This window comes from Eleginops maclovinus, chromosome 24 (genome assembly GCF_036324505.1).
Source record: "Eleginops maclovinus isolate JMC-PN-2008 ecotype Puerto Natales chromosome 24, JC_Emac_rtc_rv5, whole genome shotgun sequence".
Lineage (NCBI taxonomy): Eukaryota > Metazoa > Chordata > Actinopteri > Perciformes > Eleginopidae > Eleginops > Eleginops maclovinus.
In genome coordinates, this window is record NC_086372.1 from 10,035,172 (window position 1) to 10,060,669 (window position 25,498).

General features: G+C 46.4%; 1 protein-coding gene across 6 annotated transcripts in view; it reads right to left on the reverse strand.

The window, feature by feature from the left end:
• LOC134860998 (nck-associated protein 5-like) overlaps nt 1-25,498 on the reverse strand; it is a 108,252-nt gene that overhangs the window by 66,807 nt on the left and 15,947 nt on the right. For 5 of the 6 annotated variants that reach the window (XM_063877949.1, XM_063877948.1, XM_063877947.1 and 2 more), the window contains one exon: nt 9,863-9,936. In XM_063877949.1, coding sequence (XP_063734019.1) covers nt 9,863-9,936 — 74 coding nt within the window. Of the gene's footprint in view, nt 1-1,113; nt 1,447-9,862; nt 9,937-25,498 lie in introns of those variants that run through there. The other variant, XM_063877952.1, reaches the window with a different exon arrangement.

A 25,498-nucleotide genomic window follows, 5' to 3' on the forward strand; every position in this document is an offset into this window, starting at 1 on the left:
GATAAGAACACCCTAGATGATAAGTCACATGCTTGATGACACTGGTGTGTAAGGATAGGCTCAAAACCAAGCAACATCACTGTCTGAGCTATTCATTCATAGTTCATACAATGACAGTACTGTGAGTACTGTGAAGAGTTCTGGGTTAGAGGTCAGACTGATTCTGACTTCCTCCTGAAGCCAATGTTTTCTTTGTTAGGTCATTCTTGGGAATCTTGTGCCATGTTTCCCATGTAAAGCATCTACTGCATACTATTTTCTGCATGGGAAGCTCCAGTTCCCAGCGCATAAAAAACCCAACTCAAAAAAAGACAGGACACAACTGGAACTTTGACAACACCAGCAAGAGAGTGATGACACCTCCCATTTTCTCCCATGCTCTCATTTTTCTGTTTTCAGAGAAAACAAACCCTGCTATAAATTAAAAGAAGCCAGTGTCCTGATCCTACATTTGGCATCCTTGTTGTGTTGGCTGCCAGCATGCTAGCTTCTTCTGTAAATATGGCTGAGGAGGAGGAAAAGCTCCCTGACCTGCTGTGACTTTGACATATGGATACTGCAGCACTTCACGCCACATTAGTAAGGAGCTGCAGAGAAGCAGATCAAAACAAGAGAGAGGCTCTATAATCCATATTGCTCACCACTTTGCTGCATCCACACCCAGTTCAGAGTGGGATTAGTGGGCCTGGTAGGAAATCTTAATCTGCCTGAGAGAATATAAAGAAAGAAAAAGGAGCAGTGGGGAGGCAAACATGCATTCCTGCACATGCAAATCCCCTGCAATTGTTTTACCTCTCCACAAACCAAAGGGCTTGTGTTATCAATCAGAAGTGTTTTACGCAGCGCCGTGGCCACAGGCTGTTGCCACTAGCAACAGGACACGCAATTCCAACTGGCGAATCGGGCTCAAATCAGAGATCATCCCCTGCACGTGTTAAACGCCGCTATATGGAATACTCCTCGATCGGGATTATTGAAAAGACTGAGTAGAGGAAAAAACACTCCTGGTGCTAGCATGTTCTTCTAACCACAGAGATAGTAAGACTGACTAAGTCAAATGCAGCAGTTGCAGGAGAAATAATGCGAATGATGTGATGTATGTCCGCTCCTTACCCTGGTGGAGACGCAGCATCCTGGTGCGATCAGAGGACACGCATGGTAATCCACCGGCACGCTCTCCTCCTCTCTGCAGACGCTGCCCACCGATCCCACAGATGATAAAGTTTACATCCACAATGCACCACTGCCGGCTCCTCTCCACTTGACTTAACTGCCTCCCCCTTCTCTCTCCTCTTTCAAATTCCTTTCCTCCCTCCTAGTCCTTGCTGCTCCTGTCCTCTCCCTGTCTCTCTCGATCTGGCGACATGCGTTGACTCTCCCGACGCTGCTTCCCTCTCTGCTCTCTTCCTTCACACTGCACACACACACACACACACACTCTCCCTCTGCGCTGCGCTTTCTGACACACACGCTCGGAGGCTCCTCTTCACACACAGAGCTGCGTGCCTTCCCCCCGCCCACCCCGCCTCCTGCCTTCAGAATATTTCTCTGCTCAGTCTGTCTCTGCTTCTATCGCGTTCTCTCTCATGCTGTCTGTCGCTCTCCCTCTTCCTCGGGGCTCCTCGCAGGACGTCGAACATGTGTTCAGGGAGACGGCTGCTCCACTGAAGGTGGCTCTTTCCACAGGAGTGAGGTTGGTGTGGGGGTTTGTACGGAGGAGAATGAGGAGGAGGAGTTTTTAGGGGGCGACAACAGTGTTGAGGGGGGTTTAACTCCAACAAGGGGACGTGGAGAGGCTTGTGATGTTACACTAACTGGGTTCTTTTAGTTTAGAGACAGAAGTGGAGACGAAAAGAGCAAAAGACGTTCAGATTGAAGGTTTCGCTAAGCTTCAGAAGGAACTAAGATGTGTGTTTGAGCCACACTTAAAGCGAAAAGTCTGCAATCATAAAGAGGGCCAAGTCGCATAAGCCTATGTGGAGTTATAATAGATTACACATTCATTAAAAACGTTCCCATCTTGCACCACCTGGCCAAAATGTAAAGTGGCCCTGCAATCATGATGTCAGAAAGGAGTGTGTATCGTATGAGGTTCACTTTGTCTGCAGAGTACTGAAACCCTTATTAAAAAACTGATTTTGTCACGTTTTTTGCCATCACTTTTGAAATCCACTCTCCAGCGGCTAAATCTGGCAGCATTTTGGACAAGAATGCACAAAGCTTTTGGAAACACTGACCATGGCCTGATACAGACAACCGAGGAAGAGATGAAGATCAAGGGAGCGAAAAGACAGGATCTGAAAGCTAGGGGTGAAAAAAGTGCTGGGGTCGGCCCGGACCGAGTGTCAGAGTGGCTCCAGCCCATCTGCTGCAATCACAATCAGTCTCAGCTGAACGGCTGTGACACACTGCAGCCCGGAGCCTCCACCAGCACGGCCCAGGGAGATGAGAAGAGAGGGAGGGATGAAGAGGGGGGGGACACTCTATTGTCTGCTCCCCAATAGGACCAGTGCACTGGAGTGGGGGAATTAAAAGGGTCCCGGTGACAGGAGCGCACAGTTAAAGAGGGGAAAGAAAGGACAGGGCTGACTTAAGAGCCGGGCCATCGCTGTCCCAAATTCACTGTCACTAATGTCCTAAATGAACAATGACACCGGCCATGTGAGAAAATGGTGCTAGGGAATGGAAAGAGGGGGGAAGCAACAGTGGAGACAGGAAAGGCTTTCACCCTACAGGGAATCCTGAAGAAATGACACGTCCCGTCATCTCGTGAATCTGGCTGCCACATTCGTCATCATAAAACCAACTCCATGTGACCAAAAAATGTCATGCAGAGTGTGTGTGTGTGTGGGGGGGGGGGGGGTAATTGTGTTTATCATAAGCGCAGCTGTCTGCCAGGGAAATCTGAATACAGGGCGAGGGTGATTCGATTCTAAGAGCAGGTGGTCGCCAATTAGACACTATTGTTGCGGCGGGGTAAAAGAAAAGACAAATGCACGGCCTGAGTCAGCACTGACGCACACATATGTGGCATCATCAACAAATATGCAGGGTACCATGATAATTTGATCAAGAGCAGGCAGGGGTGGTTGAGCGATGACTCTGGAACACACGGAGCAGTGGTGTTTGTCAGAAAGCGTCAAACCCCCATCTCCCTCTCTTCCGCTCATCAGGAAACAGCCAATGTTTGTTTGTTTAGCTCCCATTTTAACTGGGTAATGAGAGTCTGGGGGGGGGGGGGTACTGTGGAAGTGTGTGTCTACAAACTAATTGTGCATACATGCGACAAAAATGTGTTCACAGCGTATAATTCATGTGTGGGTCCATTTATACCATATTTGTGCGTGTGTGTGTGTGCGTGTGTGTGTGTGTGTGTGTGTGTGTGTGCGCTGAGTGATCTGCTGAGCTCATTAGGACACTGCTTATTGCTCTGCCAGGGGGGGTGTCAGTGACAGATTCCACTGTTTGGAAACACTCGGCCGCCCACACAGCCAGCCTGGCTCCACCACTGACACACACACACACACACACACACACACACACACACACACACACACACACACACACACACACACACACACACACACACACACACACACACACACACACACACACACACACACACACACACACACACACACACACACACACACACACACACACACACACACACACACACACACACACACACACACACACACACACACACACACACACACACACACACACACACACACACACACACACACACGGTTAGCATTCCTAAGGGAGGAGGCTGGTGGTGGGGGGGGGGAGACAGGACGATGCTGGGACAGTGGCTGCAGGGACGCTGGGTCGATATGGATTTGTAATGGGGCGCAGGGTGGTCTGCCAGGGTGGTGAGCGTGGGTTTGCTGTGTGTGTGTGTGTGTGTGTAATCACCTCTGAACTGCGGTGTGAGCGGGATGCTGGTGGCTGTGGTGGGAGAAGTATTTAGATCCTTTACTGAAGTGAAAGTAGCAATTCAAAAATGTGAAATTACAAGTATGGATCCTGCGACTCTGAGCATGTGTGTCGGGTCTCAGCAAGTTTAAGACTAATTAAAAGACTGAACTAGGCTTCACTTCTTAATTGTGGTATAATTTGACGTCAGATAAGCCTCTCAATTCATGGATGTACTATTCAAAGTCTGGGTTTCATCACATGGATTAAAGATGGCCTAAAAGGTCCTTGAGTGATTCATTATTTCAAATTAATATTGGAGTACAAATCAAAGCATTTGGTATACTTCAAAGGTTTACATCCTGTCATCAGCCACACTCCACCTCTGTGACATTAATCCCCTGCAGCTTGATCACAAATGAAGGGGGGCAGGGGGGGGTCAGGCTCCGTCACTTGAGCTCATTACTTGACCGGTCTAGGTGTGTGTTCTCTCTCTAATCACACAGAGGGAGAACTTTGTTTCCTTCCCGTCTCTCCAGCAACCCCTGAAGACGATGAGCATGTGCGATGCGTTTAAGCTTCAGACGTGCTCCTGAGAACAGCTCTGTATTGTCGGATGCAAGTGAGGGGTGTACAATCTTTTGGAAGTACATCAGAGGTGTGATCCATCCAGGAGATATTTAGCTGTCAACATGGCTAGACTCTATTTGAAGAAAGAAAGGGGGGGCGGTGTGCATCGGCTTTAAGACAAGCAAAAGGAAATGCCGGGCTGTAGACAGGCAGCGTGATGGTTTACCCAACACAAGCGCACAGCTCAGACAGATTCAACTCACATGATGGGTCACGCTGCGAGAGTGTGTGTGTCACTTAGCTTCTGCGTGGCAAGATGAGGAGTGTAATACAATGAGCACGATAATGCACCTCCGTCATGTTCCATTAAGTAGGGGATGGGGGCGGAACGACGGTCGGGATGCTGGTCCAGCGAGCAGACCAGATTCCCTCTTCGTGGGAATGAGCAGGATTAACACGGCAGGAGTTGATCTTTAATTAATCTTCAGTAAATCTTTAAAAAATGACCCCAACAATCCTGGCGTGATAAAGAAATGGGGCTGTTGTAGCACGACTACTGTTAGCAAATTAACAGCACATTTTTCCCGTCACAGGGGGGTCTTTGCTTTATCGTTTTTTCCATTGGCATCTGACTTTAGTGTCATAAAGCTACCAAGCTGTGGGTAGTAAAGAAAAGCAGTGGACCAACAAAGGATGCGGGCTGGGGTTTATGACAGTTATGTAACGTAGTAGTAGTTTATTGATCTTTATTTGGTAGAACATGCATTGTGTTGACCAATAGATGTGCATGTGGTCTCTAAATATCTGTCCAGACAATCGGAAAGTACCACCCAGTGGGACACACCTTCTTATAACTTCAATATTATGATTTCACACTTCCTGTTTCCTCAGAGAGATGAGAGGAGGTTTCCCAAAGAGCCCCGATCTGGAGGTAAATAGCGTGGATGCATCCACTGTGACTTCCACCAGCCAAAACCACACAGGATCCATCAACAACCCCATCACACACTGTTCTTATCTTAATGCGAGGATGTTTTCCCTCTTTTCAAAATAACTGAACGCTCAAATGAGCACAAAAGGATCTCTCAAGGCTGATCTTGATAAAAAAAAGGTATTTTCATTGCACAGAAGGCAGAGGAACTCGACTGAAGTTAATAGAACTGACGTGACAACGCCAGAGTGACTGGAAATCAGATTAAAAAAGAATACCCTGCGTTCTGAAACTGCTTTTCTCCCGGCACAAAGCATTCAAATTAGTGTCTGAGAACTCACTTAGAAAAACAACACTGGTAATTAGCCATTATGTAAGATTCAGCTCTTAAACACAGCTAATTGCTTCTAGGAATGCAGATAATTCCCCATTGAATCCAAATGCCAAGCGTACGTGTCTCAAGTCCTATAAAACACTGCATATGCATGTTGTGAAACCACACACAAAACTGCAGGGAAAGGTTAGCTCCACTATCGGGTATTTGTGCAGTAAACAGCTGCTTCACTTTATACTTAACCTTGAATATTCCAGAGCAGAAACATGGAGGCTAATGGTGAATGATATGTGGAGAAGGAGGCAGTGCAGGGGGGACAGGCCCAGCATACCACTGCTTAAGTGTGCATGGGAATGCCGCTACCAAACGACCTTGGAGGGAGCTTCAGTAAAAGGCTTCCTTAACCCGTTCGATTAACCTCTTCCTCTCATAAGCTCCATAAATCTGATGCATGTATTTTAGCCCAGACTTTGCGCATGAATCAGGGCAGCAGCGTTTACAGGGCTCCGGAGACAAGTGTTTCCAAAGCCAGACGGAGTTAGTGAATCTTCACAGGGATAAAGCAGCCAGCGTGTGGCTGTGACACCAGTTACCACGCATTATCATGCCCAAACACTGATGAAGTCAATAAAATGCAACTCAAATGCATCTTTTCTCATAGAAAAACACACGCTGATTCTCTCCAAAGATTCCACCAGCGCCTGAAGGTTCCGATGAACGTTTCACGGATTGATTTATGTACACACCATCGGCTCCTTTGAGATATCTCAGAGTCAGGACTCCTGGGCCGTAAAGTGACCTCTAATGGACGGATCAGGCTAAGTCGTTCACTTCAGAGGGCGCACACATACTTTGGGAGTGTATTAGATCTCTTTGGAGCTTAGTATGATCAAATCATTGCATTAGTCCGGTCAACTTATCCAATTAAAGTAGTCAAATGCATGGCTCTCGACCAAGCGAGACGGCAGATCCTTTGGGCGTTGGTTTACGGGAGGCTATCCACCGCCTCACCGACAGAACAGGCTCGGCCGCATACTTCAGCCGAGGATTACTGCCTTTCATCTGGCTCAGACCGCCAGCAGCACACAGGCGTCTTTGAGGCCAGATATGCCTTGTAGTAACATCAGCACGGTCCAGATTTGTAAAGCTGTTTCCCAACACACACACACACACACACACACACCTTACTGACAATTTTACACACACACACCTTACTGACAATTTTAGGGGAACACTAAAAGTCACTCTTAAAGACATTTTTGAAGTCTTAAACTTCGGTTGAGACAATGGGATGGAGTGGCTTTGTCATTTTAATAGCCAAGGCCAAATGGACAGAAAGTGAGCCAGCACAGAACAAACTTTTCAATCCCAAAGTCGTATTACTCATAATCCCTCAGCTAAGCGCACCTCTGATCTGACCTCCGTTCACCGTGTCTGCTGACATCGCAGCGCCGTTGCTCCATGAACGTGACAAATAGCTTATTGATCAGCAGATGTCGTCGCTAATGTCTCCCCGGCTTGGGCTGCAGCTGCCTGCTCCACACAACCTGTCCTAAACCCTCTGGATCTCCAGCTGAGTCCCCCCGCCTCCCCCTCTCCACACCTCCTGGTCTCCATGCTCATCCCTCCCAGTGGTCCAAGGTGTGGAAGGAGTCAACGCCATCTGCTTGGGCAGGCAGAAAAATGGCAGGTGAGGCCAGCGTCAGGCCATGTGACCTGATGCTAGCCAGACTTGAACCACTGGGTCAGAAAACAAACAGCAGCTCAGCACAGTGACAGATCAAGAGTGGGGAAAAAAGGGAGGAAGCGGAAAAAAATATCTAATCTGCATTGTTTTAATCCACGGGGAAGATTACACAGTCACGGTGCCTTGACACAGCAGCTTGTCAGAAAGAGGTCATGCAAGCCTACTCCCACCCGTCATGCTTTTTAAGTCTGCAGAACATCCATATGTCTCCCACACATGTCTGCCACTCCAAATGTTCCATTTGGTCGACAACTGTGTGTCGCCGTGCCACCAAGACATTTGATGATGTTTAATGATTGCTGAATAACTGGAAAACCCTGGCTCAGCGTCCTACTGTACGCCGCGTCTAGCGTTGCCAAATTTGGATTTGCTCCATCTGATGTTGACACTGCGCCGCTGAGCTTTTGTTTCCGTCTGTCAAGGACAGGGTCACAATGAATAGAGGGGAGCAGGAAAAGCCCGGCCAGCGTCCCACTGGGGTTTTGTGCTTCGCCGAGCAATGATGCTGCAACTGAACGCCAGGGACTGTGTCTGAGAGAGTGTGTGTGTGTGTGTGTGTGTGTGTGTGTGTGTGTGTGTGTGTGTGTGTGTGTGTGTGTCTATGGGGCTTTAGGATGTAGCAGATGCTTTGGAGATGCAATCAGAAATGAGCCGAATCTTTGGTTTATGTATTTATGTAATCAAACATCTTTTATTCCTAAACGCTGGTGACCTCGAGGATTGAAATGCGTTGGTTATTTCATATAAAATACCTTTAAGGCTTCAAAAAATCCTAATATATATCCATTTGACACACCAAGAGTATTTGATATCCTTACTTTCTCATAAAAGTAGTCCCAAAAATTCATGATTGTCAGATGTGTGTACTTCCCCAGTGTGAAACTACCCTGTAATACGTTACCATGAAAGACATGAATGGAGCGGGGTCATGAAGTAGGGATGCAGAGCACTAGAGGAATTTAAGGGCCTTTCTTTCTCCTACTGACGGATTGATGGGCCCCATATTCTGAGGGGGTGGAGGGAGACGTCTATAGCAATCGTGAGATGCTGCTTAATAAGGATAAGGAGGCGTTCCCTGAGCTGCTTCTCTATGTTTTAGCTCAACAAAAGCCTTTGTGAGGTCGTTTATCACTGTCGACGCTCTGAATCCACCAAAATCCTGCCTGGTGCTATGTTGTTTCTACAAAAACTGTGTGTTTCAAAAGACATAAGCGGTTTTCAAAGACTGAATATGTGGTGGTTTCCTGAGAAAGAGTCCTGTGGAAGCCTGGAGGAAGTCCTGGCGCTCAATGGAAGATGGCATTGTCTTCATATTTAGCTCAGCCTCAGCGCTCTCCAGCATGTGATGGCCTCTTATCCGATCCCCACTTTAAAACCATCCTCACTTTAAATCTCACTTCAAAATTGCAGTACGTTTATACAGAGAGCCCTAGAAGGGGAAACACAGCTCCATTATGACAGTAAATTCAAAGCAGAGGCACACAAACTAATCCATGTCTGTAACAGCAGAAAGAACACCACAAATGGACACTCAAATCAGTTATTCAATTATTATAAGTGAGTGCAAGTTTATGGCATAAAAGTTCTTCCGTGCTCTGGCCCAGTACAGGTCCTCTGGCCCAGTACAGGCCCTCTGGCCCAGTACAGGTCAGTCCTGAAGACTAAGTAGCCATGAGGTCACTCTGGGTGTCACCAAAGACGACTCCCCTGCCTTATAAAGAGGGGTGGGGATGACACAGATTGGAGGGTCATTCCTTTACACATCACTTCCTTTATTAAGGCCTGGCCTAGTAAAGTGGAATGGTCAGTGGTCATCCAACCCCCCCCCCCCCCCCAGCCACCCAGCCTGAGACCCCTATAGCCTTGTGTCCAACCCCCAGCCCCTCTCTGCTCACTCAGGGGGAAAATTACTTTGAGCCAAGCTCCTTTGAGATGGAGAGAGGGTCGTACAAAAGAGGGTGAAGTTTAAAAAATTGTTTCTGTATGGGGGGGGGGGGGGGGGGGGGAGTTGCTGCAGAAGGAGAGGATGGTAGGAGCATGCAGGGGACAAGGTCATTAGATTGGCATCTCCATAAGCTCTTCATTCCCATTGTCCGTGCAAATCTGCTCCGAAAGGACCTCCATGAGAAATACACCCCGGTCAACCCCACACTGGGACCAGAGTCTCCCCTTTGTCTGCCACTTTTTTAGTGTGTTTCCAACACAAAAAGCATTTCTCAACAACCGCGTACAAAGCTTGTCTCCAGCTCAAAACCAACAACATTGTTCAGCTGCCTGCGGCCGGGAATGGATTGCAGGCAGCTGCTGATGTCCTTTTCGGCAATAAACATCTGCCGGGAAAATCTTAAGAGCCTCTTACCTTCGGACGTTTCGCCGCTCATCCTCAAGCTGCTTGAGAAGCTCGTCGATGCATTTGTTGGCGTCCATGTATTCCTGGCAGGAAGAGACGAGAAAACAGTAAACAATGGAGCCAGTGTGCAAACGCTCAGGCCTGAACACAGGTTAATTGGAAACACAGTCTCCATCCTAAACACTGATGCTGTAAAACCACGAGCCTACTATGAGCACTTTTTCAGAGATGTGGGAACAGAAGGAAAAAAGGTGCGATTAATCAGTTTAGCTCTCCTTCTCACTCTCTTCTCACTGTGTGTAACTCCAGAAGCACCTCTGGGTAACTTCTGGCCCAGAAGCGAGCCCAGCTGTGTAACGTCAGCTGGGAATAGTCCGTGCTCTCAAAAACGTGCGCTACTGAGTTACAGCACAGGACGAAATGAGGTAAGGCTAAGAGCAGAATGGGAAAAACAGATGTCAGGTTTTCTTGGCTACGGCCTGATGATTGCCTCGTAGTGGTCCGACTACATGGAGGGGGAAGTGCAACTGTAAGAAATAGGCCACATAGGCACCATACTTCAACCATCTGGGTTTTCAGACATTTGAGGTGAGCACAGCCGGTTGTGACTTGACGCTGTCAGATCGGTGTGGTCCAACTTTCAGACTAATTAATTAGATGTTAGCTTGACGGCTCGTGATGCATCTCCTGGGTTATCTCAGTGGGACAGATGCTCTGCATTGATTTCTAGACAGTGTGGTCATGTGAGCGAAGAGTGTAATTGAATAATGGGGATTCCCATGAAGAGGTCACTAGGGCAGGACGCTCCGTTTAGAAGGAAAAAAGGTAGTGTCTGAGAGAGATTTATGTTGGTGTCCTCTGTTTAGCCGTGAAGTATCCATAAAACATTCTTCTGCTTTGCTTTTACTGCCTGCCCGTGAGCTGCTGTTGTAATCTCATTGTTCTAATGAGTCACTGGCACAAACGAACACCATCAAATCCTCGTACCAACACCGGTTCTGCAGCAACTTTCCTGAGGACCCCTGCTGTGATTCCATACAATTGGAACAAAGTCTTGGAATAACAGTATCAAAGCAATGCACGTGTCTGGGGTATCACATTGGGAATCAAAAACACAACCAGCACAAAAACAACCTCAGGTGTATCTCCAAGCCTTTAACACAGCTGAAGACCTTTTAATAACTCGCCTTGGGACTGATTCTGACCTCCCTTTGACCCACCAGACTTCCAGATCTCCTGTATTCACTGCATGGGCCTTTATAACCTGTGGCCTTGAGAGTAAACTCACACGACTCCAGATGTTCAGTAGCTGCTGTTAAATACTGCACAGTTGTTTTGTCTCCCCGCTCATCCTGGGGTGCCACTTTCTGACTGCCGCCTCTCAATAATCGAGCTTAATCTCACATCTGAGAGCCCCACTCAGTTTTCCCAAGACCGTTGTCAAGTTTTTGTTCGCTTTGCACATCCATGACGCCGTCGCGCAGAGCTATGTTGATGCGGAAGTGGTCGTGGTTAAACCTCAACTGGGTTGGAAAACGATAGAGGCGTGCAGAACCTGACAAACTGCGCAGGCGTCCTGCCGTGCTGCCACTCAAGGGCACTCCGGGTGACCATTAGTGAAATCGGGCCGACGCCAAAGCACCACAACAGATCGATTGCCTTACAGCGGGGTACCACATTTTCCAATCACTATCAAACTTTCCACTGCACAAACACCAAATTCTACATCTCCTCCGTCTCTTCCATCGTTCATTTTGACTCTAACTGGTGTGATGTTTGGAATGCAACCAATTGCAGTGTTAAATAACTGTGCCCCAAAGCCATCTGCTAGTCTCACAGTGCCACAGCGTGCAGCCAGAATGCCACTCACACCCAGGCTGGAAAGCCATTAGCGCTGAGCTAAGTTCCCAAAGTTAAATTAACTGTTGGCTCCGAAGGCAGATAATCGATAGCCGAAACGACGGCGTGTTCACGTTGCTCTCTGAATTCTAAAACACACTGGATGTTGTCGCTGTGAAATGTGTTTTGCAGAGCCAGAGACATGAACTATTAATTACAGTCGTGCTTTACTCTCAAGAAAAGGGTCTGGGGGTAAAACGAAGGACCATTAGCAACATGATCTCATAATGGCAGCCGCACAAAGGGGGACCTTCTGCGATTTACAGGCCACATCAAACATGAGGTAAAGCTGCCTAAGTCTGTGTTGTCATCGCGCAGACCTCTCCTAATGACAGGGCACTGGAATAATCCTCGCTGCACATGGAGGAATGCAGGGAATGCGGCGTGCTTGTTGTCATGTGAAGCGGGACGGTATTTAAAGCTAAGATTTAATGCGTGACCCGTGTATGTTGTGCAGAGCGTTATATCTTCAGCCGGCATTATTTCTGACGGTTTTACAGCGTTAGTGAAAGCTGCACCGTTCCCACGAGGCCCAGGTGCTCACGTGATGACTGAAAAATACTCAGAATTTACCGACTGGAGACGCATTTTCTCAGAACTCGCACACAGCCGTTCCTAACAGAGGTTAAAATGTCTGTGAGCTCATAAAGGAGTGTGTTATCACCTCAAAAGTACACTAAATCAGAAGGTGTTTTCAAACAGAACAAATCTTAAGGAGACTTTGTGGAATTATCTCCTGATTGAATTCTGCATCACTGGATGGTTTCAAATCAATTTCAAGTCAATTTGGTTCTTTATTTGCTGCCTTTATACAGAAAGACGACTCATTGCAGATAAAGCTCTCAATATTTCATTGAAAGCCAGTATTGGACACATATGTTTTGCTTGTGGGCTTAGCGACCGCAGCTTCTCACTGATGTTTATCCGCCCATGTTTACTCATGTGTGAGAGCGTTTGATACGAAGGCAGGCAGACCTTCCCCGCCTTGATCCCACATCCAGTCCCCTCTAATGTGCCTTAATGAAAATGTAAAATATGGAGCGCCTTCCTCTAGTGCTCTGTCTATGATTTATCCAAATCGTGTTTTCAGTAATAGAACATCAGCTGCTTTTTTCATCCATACGTTTTTTCACACATTCTGGAAAATTAAGAGGGACCGAAACCCATCCTGGAGGAGCGTCTGGTTCTGATATAGGTTTCTTTGACTGGGAAAACACAAACAAACGGTAAGCTAGATAACGCTCTGACCTCGCTGCTGCTGAGGTCAGGTCCCTTGAAGTCCTCGCTGTGATGAGTTTACCCCCGCACCTTGATGTGTGTGCAGGTCAGAGGCTGGAGGTCCAGATAAGACACCTTGCAGTGAGCTCAGGGGATCGGACCCTGCCGAAAGACAAGGTCACAACCTCTGCCCGTCTATTCCACCCATCTCTGCTTCCCACAAATACTGATGACATGCCACTGGCCTCTGGGACTGCAAAACCAACCGAAACCCCGAGCCGTGGGTCTGACAGAAAGTGGAGCTCCCACGTGGGCGGCTGCAAGTCAGAGGTTACGCCAATAGAATGTAGGATTTCTTTCTGGGGGTATTTTTATGGCACTCTTGAGAGAGAATTATGACAGTGACTTTAGAACGTGTTGGAGATATATCGCATCTGATACGGCTGTTAGTGTTGGCCTCCCGCCAAACACACAACTTGGGCTTGGAGACGGAAACTCCCACCATCCAATACAGGAAGGTTTATGGGAGCATGCCTGGGGAGTAACAGAGTACATGTGACAGGATCAGGATACAATAATGTAACTGTATTCCCTTACAGTAAGAGCTAATCAGATTACTGTCACATTTATAAAGAGAATGATGATTACCAGCAGGATTAGAGAGAGTGTATAAAAATACACTCACTGGCCACTGTATCAGCTACACCTGTTCAGCTGCTCGCTAACGCACATATCTAATCAGCCAATCACAGCAAGGTGCACCTGATGATGTAGTATCATTTAATGCACTGCTTGATTTTTCTTTTTGGTTTGCATTAAGGAAATATATGTATAGGTGGACCTCTGATGAATTAAAACAAACATACTGTTCATCATTCACTTTCTCTAAGCTCCTCCCTTCTGTAGGTCTAAAAAAGACCCGTTTTTGATCCTAAACATTCTTCTTCTCTGAGGTCACATTGTTCTGTTTGGTATAATAAAACCCTCTTATGGATCACTCTGTTCTCTTATTGTTGCATTGCATTTCATATTGAGGTAATCCAAAAGTAACAAAGTCATCAGGTTACATTACTTGTATAGTTTGTGTACAAAGCAGAGATGTACACATATCAAATGTAATGAGCATCAATGAAATCCTATCCTGTGGTCCAGTATTATCCAGAATGGCTGTGATGCTATCGGAGCCGGGTAATGAACTAATCAGCATGACTAATGGTCTCAGATTTCTAGAAGGCGGCCTCTGCATGTAGCAGGTCTGTGCCTCGGTTAAATTCATTAGTCTTATCAGCATGTTCTGAGGCTCTGCGCGGATGATCCTTCACTCAGAGGTCGTTACTCACATCCACAAAGACCTGGTGTCATAGAATCAGGCCAGCCATAGCTCTCATATCCTCAGAGCCCGATCGCTCGGCGGATAGCCCTGCTTTTTATCAGCGCAGAGGGCAGACACTCAGGTTAATACGTGTGATTTTTCGATTTGAAGGAAGATACAGCGATCTGTGCGCTGTCAGGGATGGATGTGTTTATCATGTGTCAGGAAGGACGACTAAGTCCCGTGTCACAAATTCAAAAAGGAAATTGTGAACCGCAATCTTCCCTAACGCCAAACACAACCCGATCTTTAAAAGTTGTAATCCTGGAGATTTCGCCCTGGTTGATTTGCTAACACCACACGGATTAAAACTGATCAGCTGACCATGTCTTGTTACAAATAGCAGTGATGAATACATTTCCTTTCCTGTAGCTCCTTCAAAATAAAAGCCACAGAAAGTTGTTTTAGAGAGGAAAGGGAGAATCTTTCTGGCATGGAAAGAATAATCATGTATCCTCTCTCAATCAATCCTCCTTAAAGACTGAGTATGCATCAAATTAAGCTCAGTAAACGAGCCGTCACTCCATGAAGAATGCTGAAACAGCGCTGAGTCACACACTGCTTAATTGTACCCAAAACCTTGCTGACTGTAAATCCGTGGCGCTCACACAGTAGCCTTATTGAGTCCGGGACATTGGTGTAAGAAATGCCTCCAGTGAGCAGGATATTCTTCATCTGCCCCAAATGGAGGGGAATATGGATTACTGGAGCTACAAAAGGGAGCCTGTTCATCATGCAGGGTGAGTTCCAGCAGTTATCTGATGTTCTTCCTCCAGCAGCACCTACGCTCCCGGGCCCAGCCCAAACATCAACACCTCGCCACCGTTAAGGAATCCAAATCCCCGCGGATTATCTTTCCAAACATTAAAGATAGCGCTCAAATAACCCTCCGTCTGTTTTCGGGGGGCTCCTCCTCTGCGCTTCTGGGTCTGACAGAGTGGGCCATTCATGCCTGTGGGGAACAGTGGCAAAGCTGTTCACCGCGCGACTCTCACAAGGGAAGGGAAAAAGTAGCCGAGGAATGAAATACATCAGAGCTGACATCGCTATTCGATCACTTCCACAGAGCGGCCTGTGTGGAGGAGCGAGGGAGACCTCCGCCGGTGCATGCGTGTGCAGTTTGGAGTCTTTAAACCAAGACAAGACATGTTCGATTTGATCCCTCAGGTGGGAAGTGTGGGTGGCAGAGCTCTACCTGTTTCGGTTTGATTTGAAGGCCAGAAAACTTTCTCACATTTCCCTCATTTGATATCATACCTCGGTACGTTTCCTTTGTTTCTACATTCTGTTCTGTCCCTAAATCTGCACCCACGAGGGAGGAGCAGCCCTGGAATGCTGCTTTTAGGAATAAAAACAAATACACAGTGCTGGTAGCGATGTTTCCAGACAGGATGGGAATCGAGGAAACAGGGAGCATACTGTGGGGGGAGGGAGGGAAGACTGCGGCGCGCCCCTGCCCAGGTTTTTACAAGCCTGGGGGTTGCTGGGTTTTATTATTATCTGGGGGCCAGTATTCAGTCAGGTGTGCTTGGGAAGGGAGGAAGAGTGGCGATGACAGAAATGAAAAGGAAAACTGGACCTGGCATCCCACAGGAGCGCAGGGAAAACAGAGGGAGGAATGATCCGAGAGAGGGAACAAAGAGAGATGCAAAATTGAATTGGAATTGCAGCCCAGTGACGACACAGGCCCTTTAATGCAGTCACAATCTCAACAATATCTAACACTTTGTCGATGAGTCAGTGATTGAATCCAAACAGCCAGAGAGAACAGAGAGCATGGGAGAGTGAGAGTTTGGAAGTGACAGGGGTAGGGCTGATGCTGAACAGATGTTGGTTGGTTCACAGGGGGAAGTCGGGCTTCTGTTTATGCAAGCTTTGACAGACAGGCGCCGCACCTCAGCGAGCCACACTGTAGGACTCATCAAGTCCCTGTGTTCCTTCACGGCAAATTAGGCACATTATAGATCGAGTAAAAAGCCCTCAAGAGGATCCATCTTGCTTTATCGGCACTACCCACTATCGCATTCCATGAGGGAAAAGTTCACAATACCTTGGCTCATCCGTGCGGACCAGAGAGGATAAAACCCACAAACACAACCAAGTATATTCAGCAATAATCTTGTGACCTCCAAGCGTCTCTGAGATATTCCTTGCCCAGATTCCACGTGCATTAGCTGCAGGCCTCCGCTTTATCACAGCTTCTCCTCTGTTTAATCCACAGGCATATTTATTGACTCGATTCTGCCGAGCCAGGTGCCGGGCAGATGTCGAGGCATTCCTGCTCGAGACAGACTTAATGTCAGAGTTCGATTTTTTTTTATCCTCGGGGCGGGGAGTGGAGATAGCGCCTGCGGGGCGTGCGAGGAACCATATCGGCGGGGAAATGGTAATGTGACAAGAAGACGCTGTTTGCGCTCCTGTCATCCCCGAACCCACCTGTGCCACTCATGCTTATCAGATTTCCTATCCGAGCTGACACAGAGCAGATCAAGATACAGCGAGGGGATTTCGTCTTTTTAAACGGGGGAGGTAGAAGAATAATAATGAGAAAAGGTGGAAGAGACGGTGACCTTTGACCTCTACTGTAGGACTAGGCATTCCCGTGGTCATGAATTATTTCGATGCACAGAGGGTGATCTTTGCCACATCTCCCAGACAGAGTGTGGGAAGGGGGGGGCAGTAGCCTCAGGGTTAACAAAACAGTCTTGTGGCCAGAAGGCTGGCTGTTTGAGGGCTAATAATGTGCGAATGAGTAATGCACACCCTTTCCGAACAGATATGTGACCCTGACCAACACATCAACCAGCGGCGTGCACTGCAGTAGCACTGCCGTGGGGGGGGTGTAAATCTAGGTAACCCCCACCCCAGAGGCATTGCTGTAAATAAGAATGTCCTTAGTGAACTTGTTAAATAACACATGCCTTCCTTTGTGCTGAAGCTTTAAACGTGCATTGCTTTGATAAAAACGACATTTAAAAAGGTCACATAAAAACTAATATCCCCAGCCCCCTAAGTACGGGGGGATGTTTAAAGTAACAGCTAAACTAAAATGGAACGTTCCAGCGTACCTTTTTTGACACATTTGACAGAAAAACACTTTCAGCTTATGTTGAAGCATGCGTCAGCCCTGAAGGGTACATATCTACACTTTCTGAAACGTGATACTGACACCATATGCATGTAAAAGCGGCTCCTGAATGCACCGCTCAGCTCACAGGAAGTACTTAAATTTCTGTTCCAATGCTGGGCTGAAGAGATCCTCTGCACCATGCATCCATTTCATGGGTTAATGTGAACAAAGCACCCCCGTCAAGTGATCTGAGAGAGGACTGGGAGTCCAATAATTCAGCTGCATAAAATATTTAAATCGACCATCATGGACTTTTGAAAGGAGTTATTGCAGTGGGGGGTTTACAGTGAGAGCCCGTCCAGGTTGGGAAGGAATTTTAATATGAATCTGGGGCCAACCACACACTGTATTTACACGGTTATTGGCACTAAATCCTTGTTATCATCTCAAGTGGAGTCTTATTTTTAGCCGCCATATTTGTTTTATATCTTCCAGATGGGAGCCGGGGAGGAATTTGACATCAGCACTGTTTCTGTTTAAGCCTCTCAGACGGGGTGACATCAGTGGACTTGAATACTCTCTTGTCACGGGATAGAAGCATATTGGATTTCTCTGTGTGAACAACTTTCAGAGGCTCCCGAAAAACATGAAACAGGGTGTCAAAGGTCTATCTGATAGATAAATCCAATTTCCACCGTTATCATAACCGACCTGCCTGACAGGAACCTCAAACTCAAATATTTGTTTGTGTTGAGATGTTTCTTCATATCCTCTGAGATATTTTAGGATCAGAATGTGATAATTCTGCTACTGTGGGAAAATGGACTTGAATTTCCTCTGCTTAGGCCAGCTATTTGCTCTTACAATAACAACACTGTTCCATCATTACTATTTGTTTACTCAGCTAACCCTCTTTATCTGGGGCCCTCTCGCATTCCCTGAACCTCTCTGGAAGCCGTTTCTCAATACGGGGCCCTCCATTGGGCTGATTGAAGGGAGTTGAGGGGTAACAATAGCTCGCCCATCAGATGCCCTCTACCCCTGAAAGCATTACCTTCAGCATGCGGTATTACACAGGTCACACCCGCATTGTGGAGGACACGCTAGGGCTTTCTGCATTGTTCCCCTTCTAGGTCACAAGTTGGATTCTGCTGGTATTATTCATGGCGGCAAATGGTCTTCTTTGGCCATCCCACAACCCAATTAATTCGATATAAAGCAGGGAACGCTCCATATTTGAGAGATTACGCTTACATGAGACCAAAAAAATCCCCACAACCGACCACTGAATGGAGGTCTAGGAAAGAAATCTGTCATTTGGGGAGATTTTTCCATTAGATTCTGACATTTTACACAGTAAATGATCCAATTATTGTAGAAATTATGAACAGATTAACCCATAATCAAAGTCCTATAGTTGCAGCCAAAGCTAAATCAACACAGGAACTGAAAACCATGAACAGCGTGCATCATTCAACATGGTTTTACGAGGGAACATATTCTCTGTATTGTTGTGTCGCACGTCAGAAGTTGATACCTGATCGCACTGAAAGGCTCCGTCTGAATGGAAGCCCGATGAGAAAATGAAGAGCTTTCACCATCACCTCATTCCAGCATCCTCTCTGCACAGAAGAGGTCCATTTAGAGCCAAACTCATTCGTGTATGTTCCCATGCTGGAGTCAAGCCATGCAGGGAAATTGATCAGGGGGGGAAGGCTTTATAATGCAATACTTCAGCTGGTTTCTAGCCCTAAAATGAGACATAGGGAGCGCAAGAAGACAGAAAATCCAACCAGGAAATGCCTACAAAATAAAGTGCGTCTGTCAATGATATAGAGGGGCAATACTTAACGGAATTAATATTTGTACCACACTTTCCTGGAGAATGATTATACTTCCTAAGAAATTCATAAGAATGTAATTTCCAGCCTGGAAACCTCCAGGTCCTCCAGCTGTTGTGGCAGATGGATGCAGGGCCGCGGCTCGATAGCCCGCTGGCTGCCACGGGTTCCCACAATAGCCCCTTAGTGACCACACACAAAAGGCAAGGGTTGACCACTGACACCGCAGACAATCAGCCCTGAGGGTCAAACGCGCTTCTGCAGAGCATCCCTCATTCAGTCCCGCTCACCTGAGGCTCAGTACGCCTCATAAAACCCCAATCACTCCTCTGAAGTCTGGCTCGTAGACAGAGGAGCCCCGGAAAATCATTGAGCGCCACGAGCACATCACCATAAAGTTGAGTTATGGACCCATGAAAGGCATGCAGATCATATTATCTCTTTAGAAAGTGACCGAGACTCAATAACGTGAATGGCTCCAGCTAGCCGGATGACTCACGCAGACAAATGTTACTACATGCAGATGATATTGATTCTCCTCCTTGTAGGAATAGCCAGCCTTTAATGACAAAGAGCCTTGCATCCAAAAGGACTTCATCTGAAGAATCAATGAGGGATATCGATGAGGAAAATCAACAGCTAACAAATGATCATGAAGTGAACTTGGATGCAGTTTGGACTCAGATATATTTTCCTTGGCTGAAACTAAAAGGACTTTTTGCAGCGTCTAATTGGATCTGCAGGAATCTTCCAGCCGCTGACTCTTCATAATGGTGCACCATCAAACAGCTCCCCATGAGTTTCCTTCTAATCTTAGTAATGCACCCCCTGATACTTTGAGATAATGCATCGTCAGTTATGATGAGCGCTCTAAAACCATGAGATAACACGATTGAAAACCATTTAGAAATGACTTGATTTCTACCCTGCAGCACAATGAGGAAACTCTGTGGCATGAAGGTCACCAGACTGGGTGTAGGTGTAGCCGGCAGGCGGATGTGGTGAGTCGGACTGTACTCTCAAGTGGAGACGAGGCTAGCATCAGCCGTAAACGCTTCTGACAGAGCGCATTAGCCACGTCAGACGAAATCAGGTTCCCTGCAGACAACACCTTATTATCATACGGCACAGAGCAGGAGTGTGAGGCGAGCTCAGCTTTTGCTGCGCTGCTTCTGTTGCTGCGTTCGAGCGAGTCCCGGCGCAGAGTATTGTGAAAATAAACACTGGAAGTTTTCTTTTAAACATGTCGGACAGAATTAAAAGCAGCCGCTCACGACGAACTCTGTCTGTGTATTTTCAGTTTCATTTTGAACTATCAGTCTGTCGGTTTCCTGTTTTACTTTGAAAGGGCCTGTCTCACGTCTGTGGTTTCCCTCCTGTCTGATTACTGATTGTGCTCACCTGGTGCCTTTGTGATTTCCCCCCCCCCCAGCTGTGTCTTGTCTTCTTAATTGGTCTTGTATTTAAGTGCTGGTTTTCTGTTGGTGTGTGTGGGTTAAAAAACATTAAGGTTATTTTCGGATAAAACATTTGTCTGTCTGCAGGTGGGTCCATCCTGCGCTGCTCGACCCTGACAGCCTCCAAAAATAACACAAAAAAGTGTGAAACAAGTTCATCACACTCGCATCGAATGAGGGAAATTGTTAGATAATAGGAACCCATCACGAAACAGTACTAACAAAGTTCCACATTAGTCCGCAGGCTCTCCCTCAGGCTTCCCACCCTGTGACACATCACACAGCCAGGCAGGTGATCCTTTGTTGGGAGGGAGGAGAGAGGATGAGAGAGGGAACAGGACTGAAAAGCAAACAGAGTTTAAAACAAAGATGAAAGACAGCTGTGCTGCAGGCTGCTCCCCCGTGTATAGACAATATACAGGAGCACTATTGTATTGTGTCTAGCTGTGTTGAAGGGAGCTGACAGGCCCTTTAAAGCTGCACAGCTCCTCTGTACCGAGGCTGTCATCAAGAGCAAAGCACAGGGGACCAGAGGACCCTCGGTCAGGGCCCGGCCACTGCAGCACCTGGTGTCCACTTTTACACACTAACACATGCACACCATTACAAAGACCACAGGATATACATTTACTTACACATGAGCAACCACAACTGATCGCACATGAATGCACACACCCAGATCACATATTACACTGTAAATGTATGTTCAACTTCTGAGCAATACTACACAATCTAGTGTTTTGGACACTGTAGTGAGTAAGCAGCCTCTGAACAAGGCTCACGTACTGGTGCCACCCCCAACTGCCCTCAAGCTGTTTCTACGACATCTCATTTTTCTATGGAAGAGCACGCCATCATCCCGTCATAAGCGTGTGATTTATCATTAGTGCAATATGTGTAACCATATCATTAACCTGTACATCATTAAATCCAAATCATAATAACAACCACTCTCAGGCCAATAAATCTGTCGGTGTCGGCAGCCTCTGGTCCCTGGAGGAGCGGAGAAAACAGCTTCTGACGAACGCCGACACCTCGCTGAAAGTACTCCAGTACCTTTATGACAGGTTGTTCTTCACGCCACTATTTCCATCACTCAGCTACATTTTAGAGGACTCATGCAGTTTTTACTCCTCTAGATTTAATTACACAGTCAGTTACTTAGTTTGTACATATGAAAACACTTGATATGTGGTACAACACTAACATGCTCTCACATGTATAAAGACATGATCAAATACCGTGATCCAGTCCTTCAATATTTACATTTAGCATAAAATACTTCGGGTCTTTATATTATTCAGAAACGAGCTATTGCACAGACAGTACTTTTTGGACTCTAAGTATATTTTGATGCTTTTCTACTTAAGAATCCTCTTGAAATCAGGACTCCTACGTTCTATCCAGAGCAACGTATTTGTAGTGAAGTACAGGATCTGAGTACTTCGCCCAACACTGCAACCTGCCCAGAAACCAATGCTGCACATTCACCATGGCATGAGTAACAACATGACCTCGATATTCTGTGTGTGTGTGTGTGTGTGTGTGTGTGTGTGTGTGTGTGTGTGTGTGTGTGTGTGTGTGTGTGTGTGTGTGTGTGTGTGTGTGTGTGTGTGTGTGTGTGTGTGTGTGTGTGTGTGTGTGTGTGTGTGGAAAAGATAATCCATGCAAATCTCTGAAGCTGACTTTCGGCTGTTGAAAGCCAATAAGGCGGTATCAAAATGAGGGCAGAGTTAATTAATCATCTCGGCTTCCTTTTTTTTTTTTTATGCGGCCCTCCCATGACTGTCCCGGGGGCTTGTGCGAGTAACTGTGTGTGTGTGTGTGTGTGTGTGTGTGTGTGTGGGGCAGGTTGCAGCTGGGGGATATTAGCATAAAGTAATGTGAGCCAGCAGACTGCTGAGCTCCTGTAGGCCCGCTGCAAGCCTCTCAGGGAAAAACAGGAAACCACTGACACCTGCTTTATTCACCTACTGGAAAAAGCAGGGCAGACTCAAGCATATTCAAGGCTGACGTTGCACTAATTAAAACAATAACACGGCGCGATAAGTGAATGCTGGTGCAGATTGGAAGGGTTTGTTCAGTACGAATAAATAAGACAAACATCAGTCATCAATTTATGACTGAGGATCAATCAAGCTTCACAAAGAGAAAGCTAAATGTTTTTCCACAGATTTCTCCAGCTACCATCTGTCATTAGTGCTAATGCTTCTCAGCTGTGAGAGGCTCATCTCTTGCACAACAGCAGAAACAGAAATCAAGTGTGCCACTCACTCGATTTTCCATCAAACGGACAGTCAGTGAGAGGACATTTCAGACGCTTATGAATCATAGACATTTTGCGTCATCACTGCCAGGTGTACCGTCGCACGCTAGCTTGTTTGTTCATCTGTCAAATGTGAAATTGTTCCCTCCCCTCTGTATTGGCCTAATTACATACCACATTTTTCCATGGAATCTCTTTTGTCCCCACTCTTAGGATACACAGTACGATACAGACTTTCATATTGATATGGCTGACTCACAGGATGCACTATCATATTAGCATTGAATTTGTGTTACACAAGAATTAACATTAAAATTGAGTGAAGAAGGGATATCTTCTCAGTAGGAGCACAGAGTCAGCAAGTACGATAGGATTGGGATGCGTCTAATTGGCCCTCAGCCATTCAAAATGGAATTGGAATATGGCCCATGGGCTAGGGTTAGGGTTACACATGAAACATACATTACACATTAGTATGCATGTGTTAATAAGCCTGATTTTCAAATCAAATCAAACCTGATTTGCATAGCCAGTGTGAAATATACCCGTCTCATTTCCCCTTAAGGCTTCTGTTTTAAGGCAACAAAATCAATGAAACCCCTACGGAGAGCTGTGATACCTCACCTTGAGTTAGTGGCCCAGCCTTCCGTATGTGTTCCTGCATTTTGGACACCCCTTGTCTAATGTCCTGTTGCTAAAATGTTCCAAACATCGCACGCTGGCTGCTCAGCGAGATAACATCACTCAAAAAGCGGAACATTTCTCAAGCTAGTTCCTGCAGGTTGATATTAAAAAGCATGAGAACTATAATGGTTACCCTGAAGGATCGCTCTACAATCAAATGCTTTGGATGATGCACCTATTAGCTAATGGGTAGAGAAACAAAACAGCCGTATTCTCCTAAAAAGACTTTTGCTTTACTGTTGCCACCGGCGGGATGAGGAGGCTTTATTTTGGCAGCACAGGATGGGCAGATGATAAAGAAAAGGCACAGGACTTTTACAGACTTCACTCATTGCCTCAGTGCACATTTCATTTCATTCACAATAAAACTAAATGTTACAGAGGGAATCTCAAAGCTTTATTTAGCCTGCTTTTTATTTCAGACTCTGGACAGTGCAGAACATCAGCCATAACGCCGAAATCCATTACAGCCCGAAAGACAGAAAGAAATCACTCCTGAAGAATTGTAGCTAAGTCTTTCATGCTGGAAAAAGACAGTGTGTGTGTGTGTGTGTGTGTGTGTGTGTGTGTGTGTGTGTGTGTGTGTGTGTGTGTGTGTGTGTGTGTGTGTGTGTGTGTGTGTGTGTGTGTGTGTGTGTGTGTGTGTGTGTGTGTGTGTGTAGGTTGAGGTTGTTGGGGGGGAGTTCTAAACGGAGCTCAGGGAGTGATCTGGGCACAGGAGAAGCGAGAGAGTGAAATAAGATGGAAAAATGCAATCATGCATCCCGGGCCTCTCCAGCTCCTCGTTGTGTGTCCCCCCCCACCCCTCTTCTCCACGAGCCATTAGTCACTATCCAGCTCCTGTTAATGTAATTAGATAAAGGATATATGGAGCCTCAGCGCTCGGCGGAGACATTTGTCTGCATAATTGCGTCCATGCGGTGGCAGAGGCTAAGAACCCCTGGATTTCCACAAAACACCTCTGGCTCAATAACTGAGAAGACGTGAAGGACGGGGACGTTTGGAGAGTGGAAAATAAGGACAGGAAGACTGAAATAATCCATTCTCTTTCTTGCTGAGTTTCCAGAAGAATTCTTTTTCTAGCCAATAAGAAGGAGCATTAACCCCCGGAAAATAAAAACAAATCTCATCTATTTTTAGATCTGACTGTTGCTACACATCATTCTGCCCCCACGCATATTAACACACACATACCGCTCATTAGGCGTCCTAGTGAAACTGTCAAATGTCACAATCCATCTCCACCATATGCGCAGGTCCCCCCGATTCAGACCTTCTGGAGATGTTTCTGAAAACGTGAAGCCAGCTCGATTCTCGCATGTAATTAGTGATAGTCGCAGCTTGTCTGCTAGTGACCTACATATGGAACATGGTGAGATCGCTATGCACGGCCGTGAAGAAGTCCTACATTCATAAACAATGGACATGCACGGTGTAAAAATCAAAGCCATGGCTGCTGATGTATGATAAGTGTCCCTAAAGATGGATCATTTAGTCTCTGATATACCCTCGTTTTGTCAGAAAACAAACACTTAATAGCAATTATCAAAAGAGACACTAAACAGCAAATCCACTTTATACAAGCAACACAATGTGAAATGTCAGCATAATATACAAAAAAAGGAATGTAAATACTGCAAACCCACATCAAACCCTAACTTGCTCTTCACTTGTCCCTATGAGTAGAAGAAATATCATTCATGAATCGATTGATGATTTGGTGTCTGAAATGCACTTTAATAAAACCAAATTAATAACAGCCAATCCTCACATTTCACTCCCAGCCTCTCTTCATACCCACACCAGAAACTACCTTGCTTCCTGATGAATTCTGATCC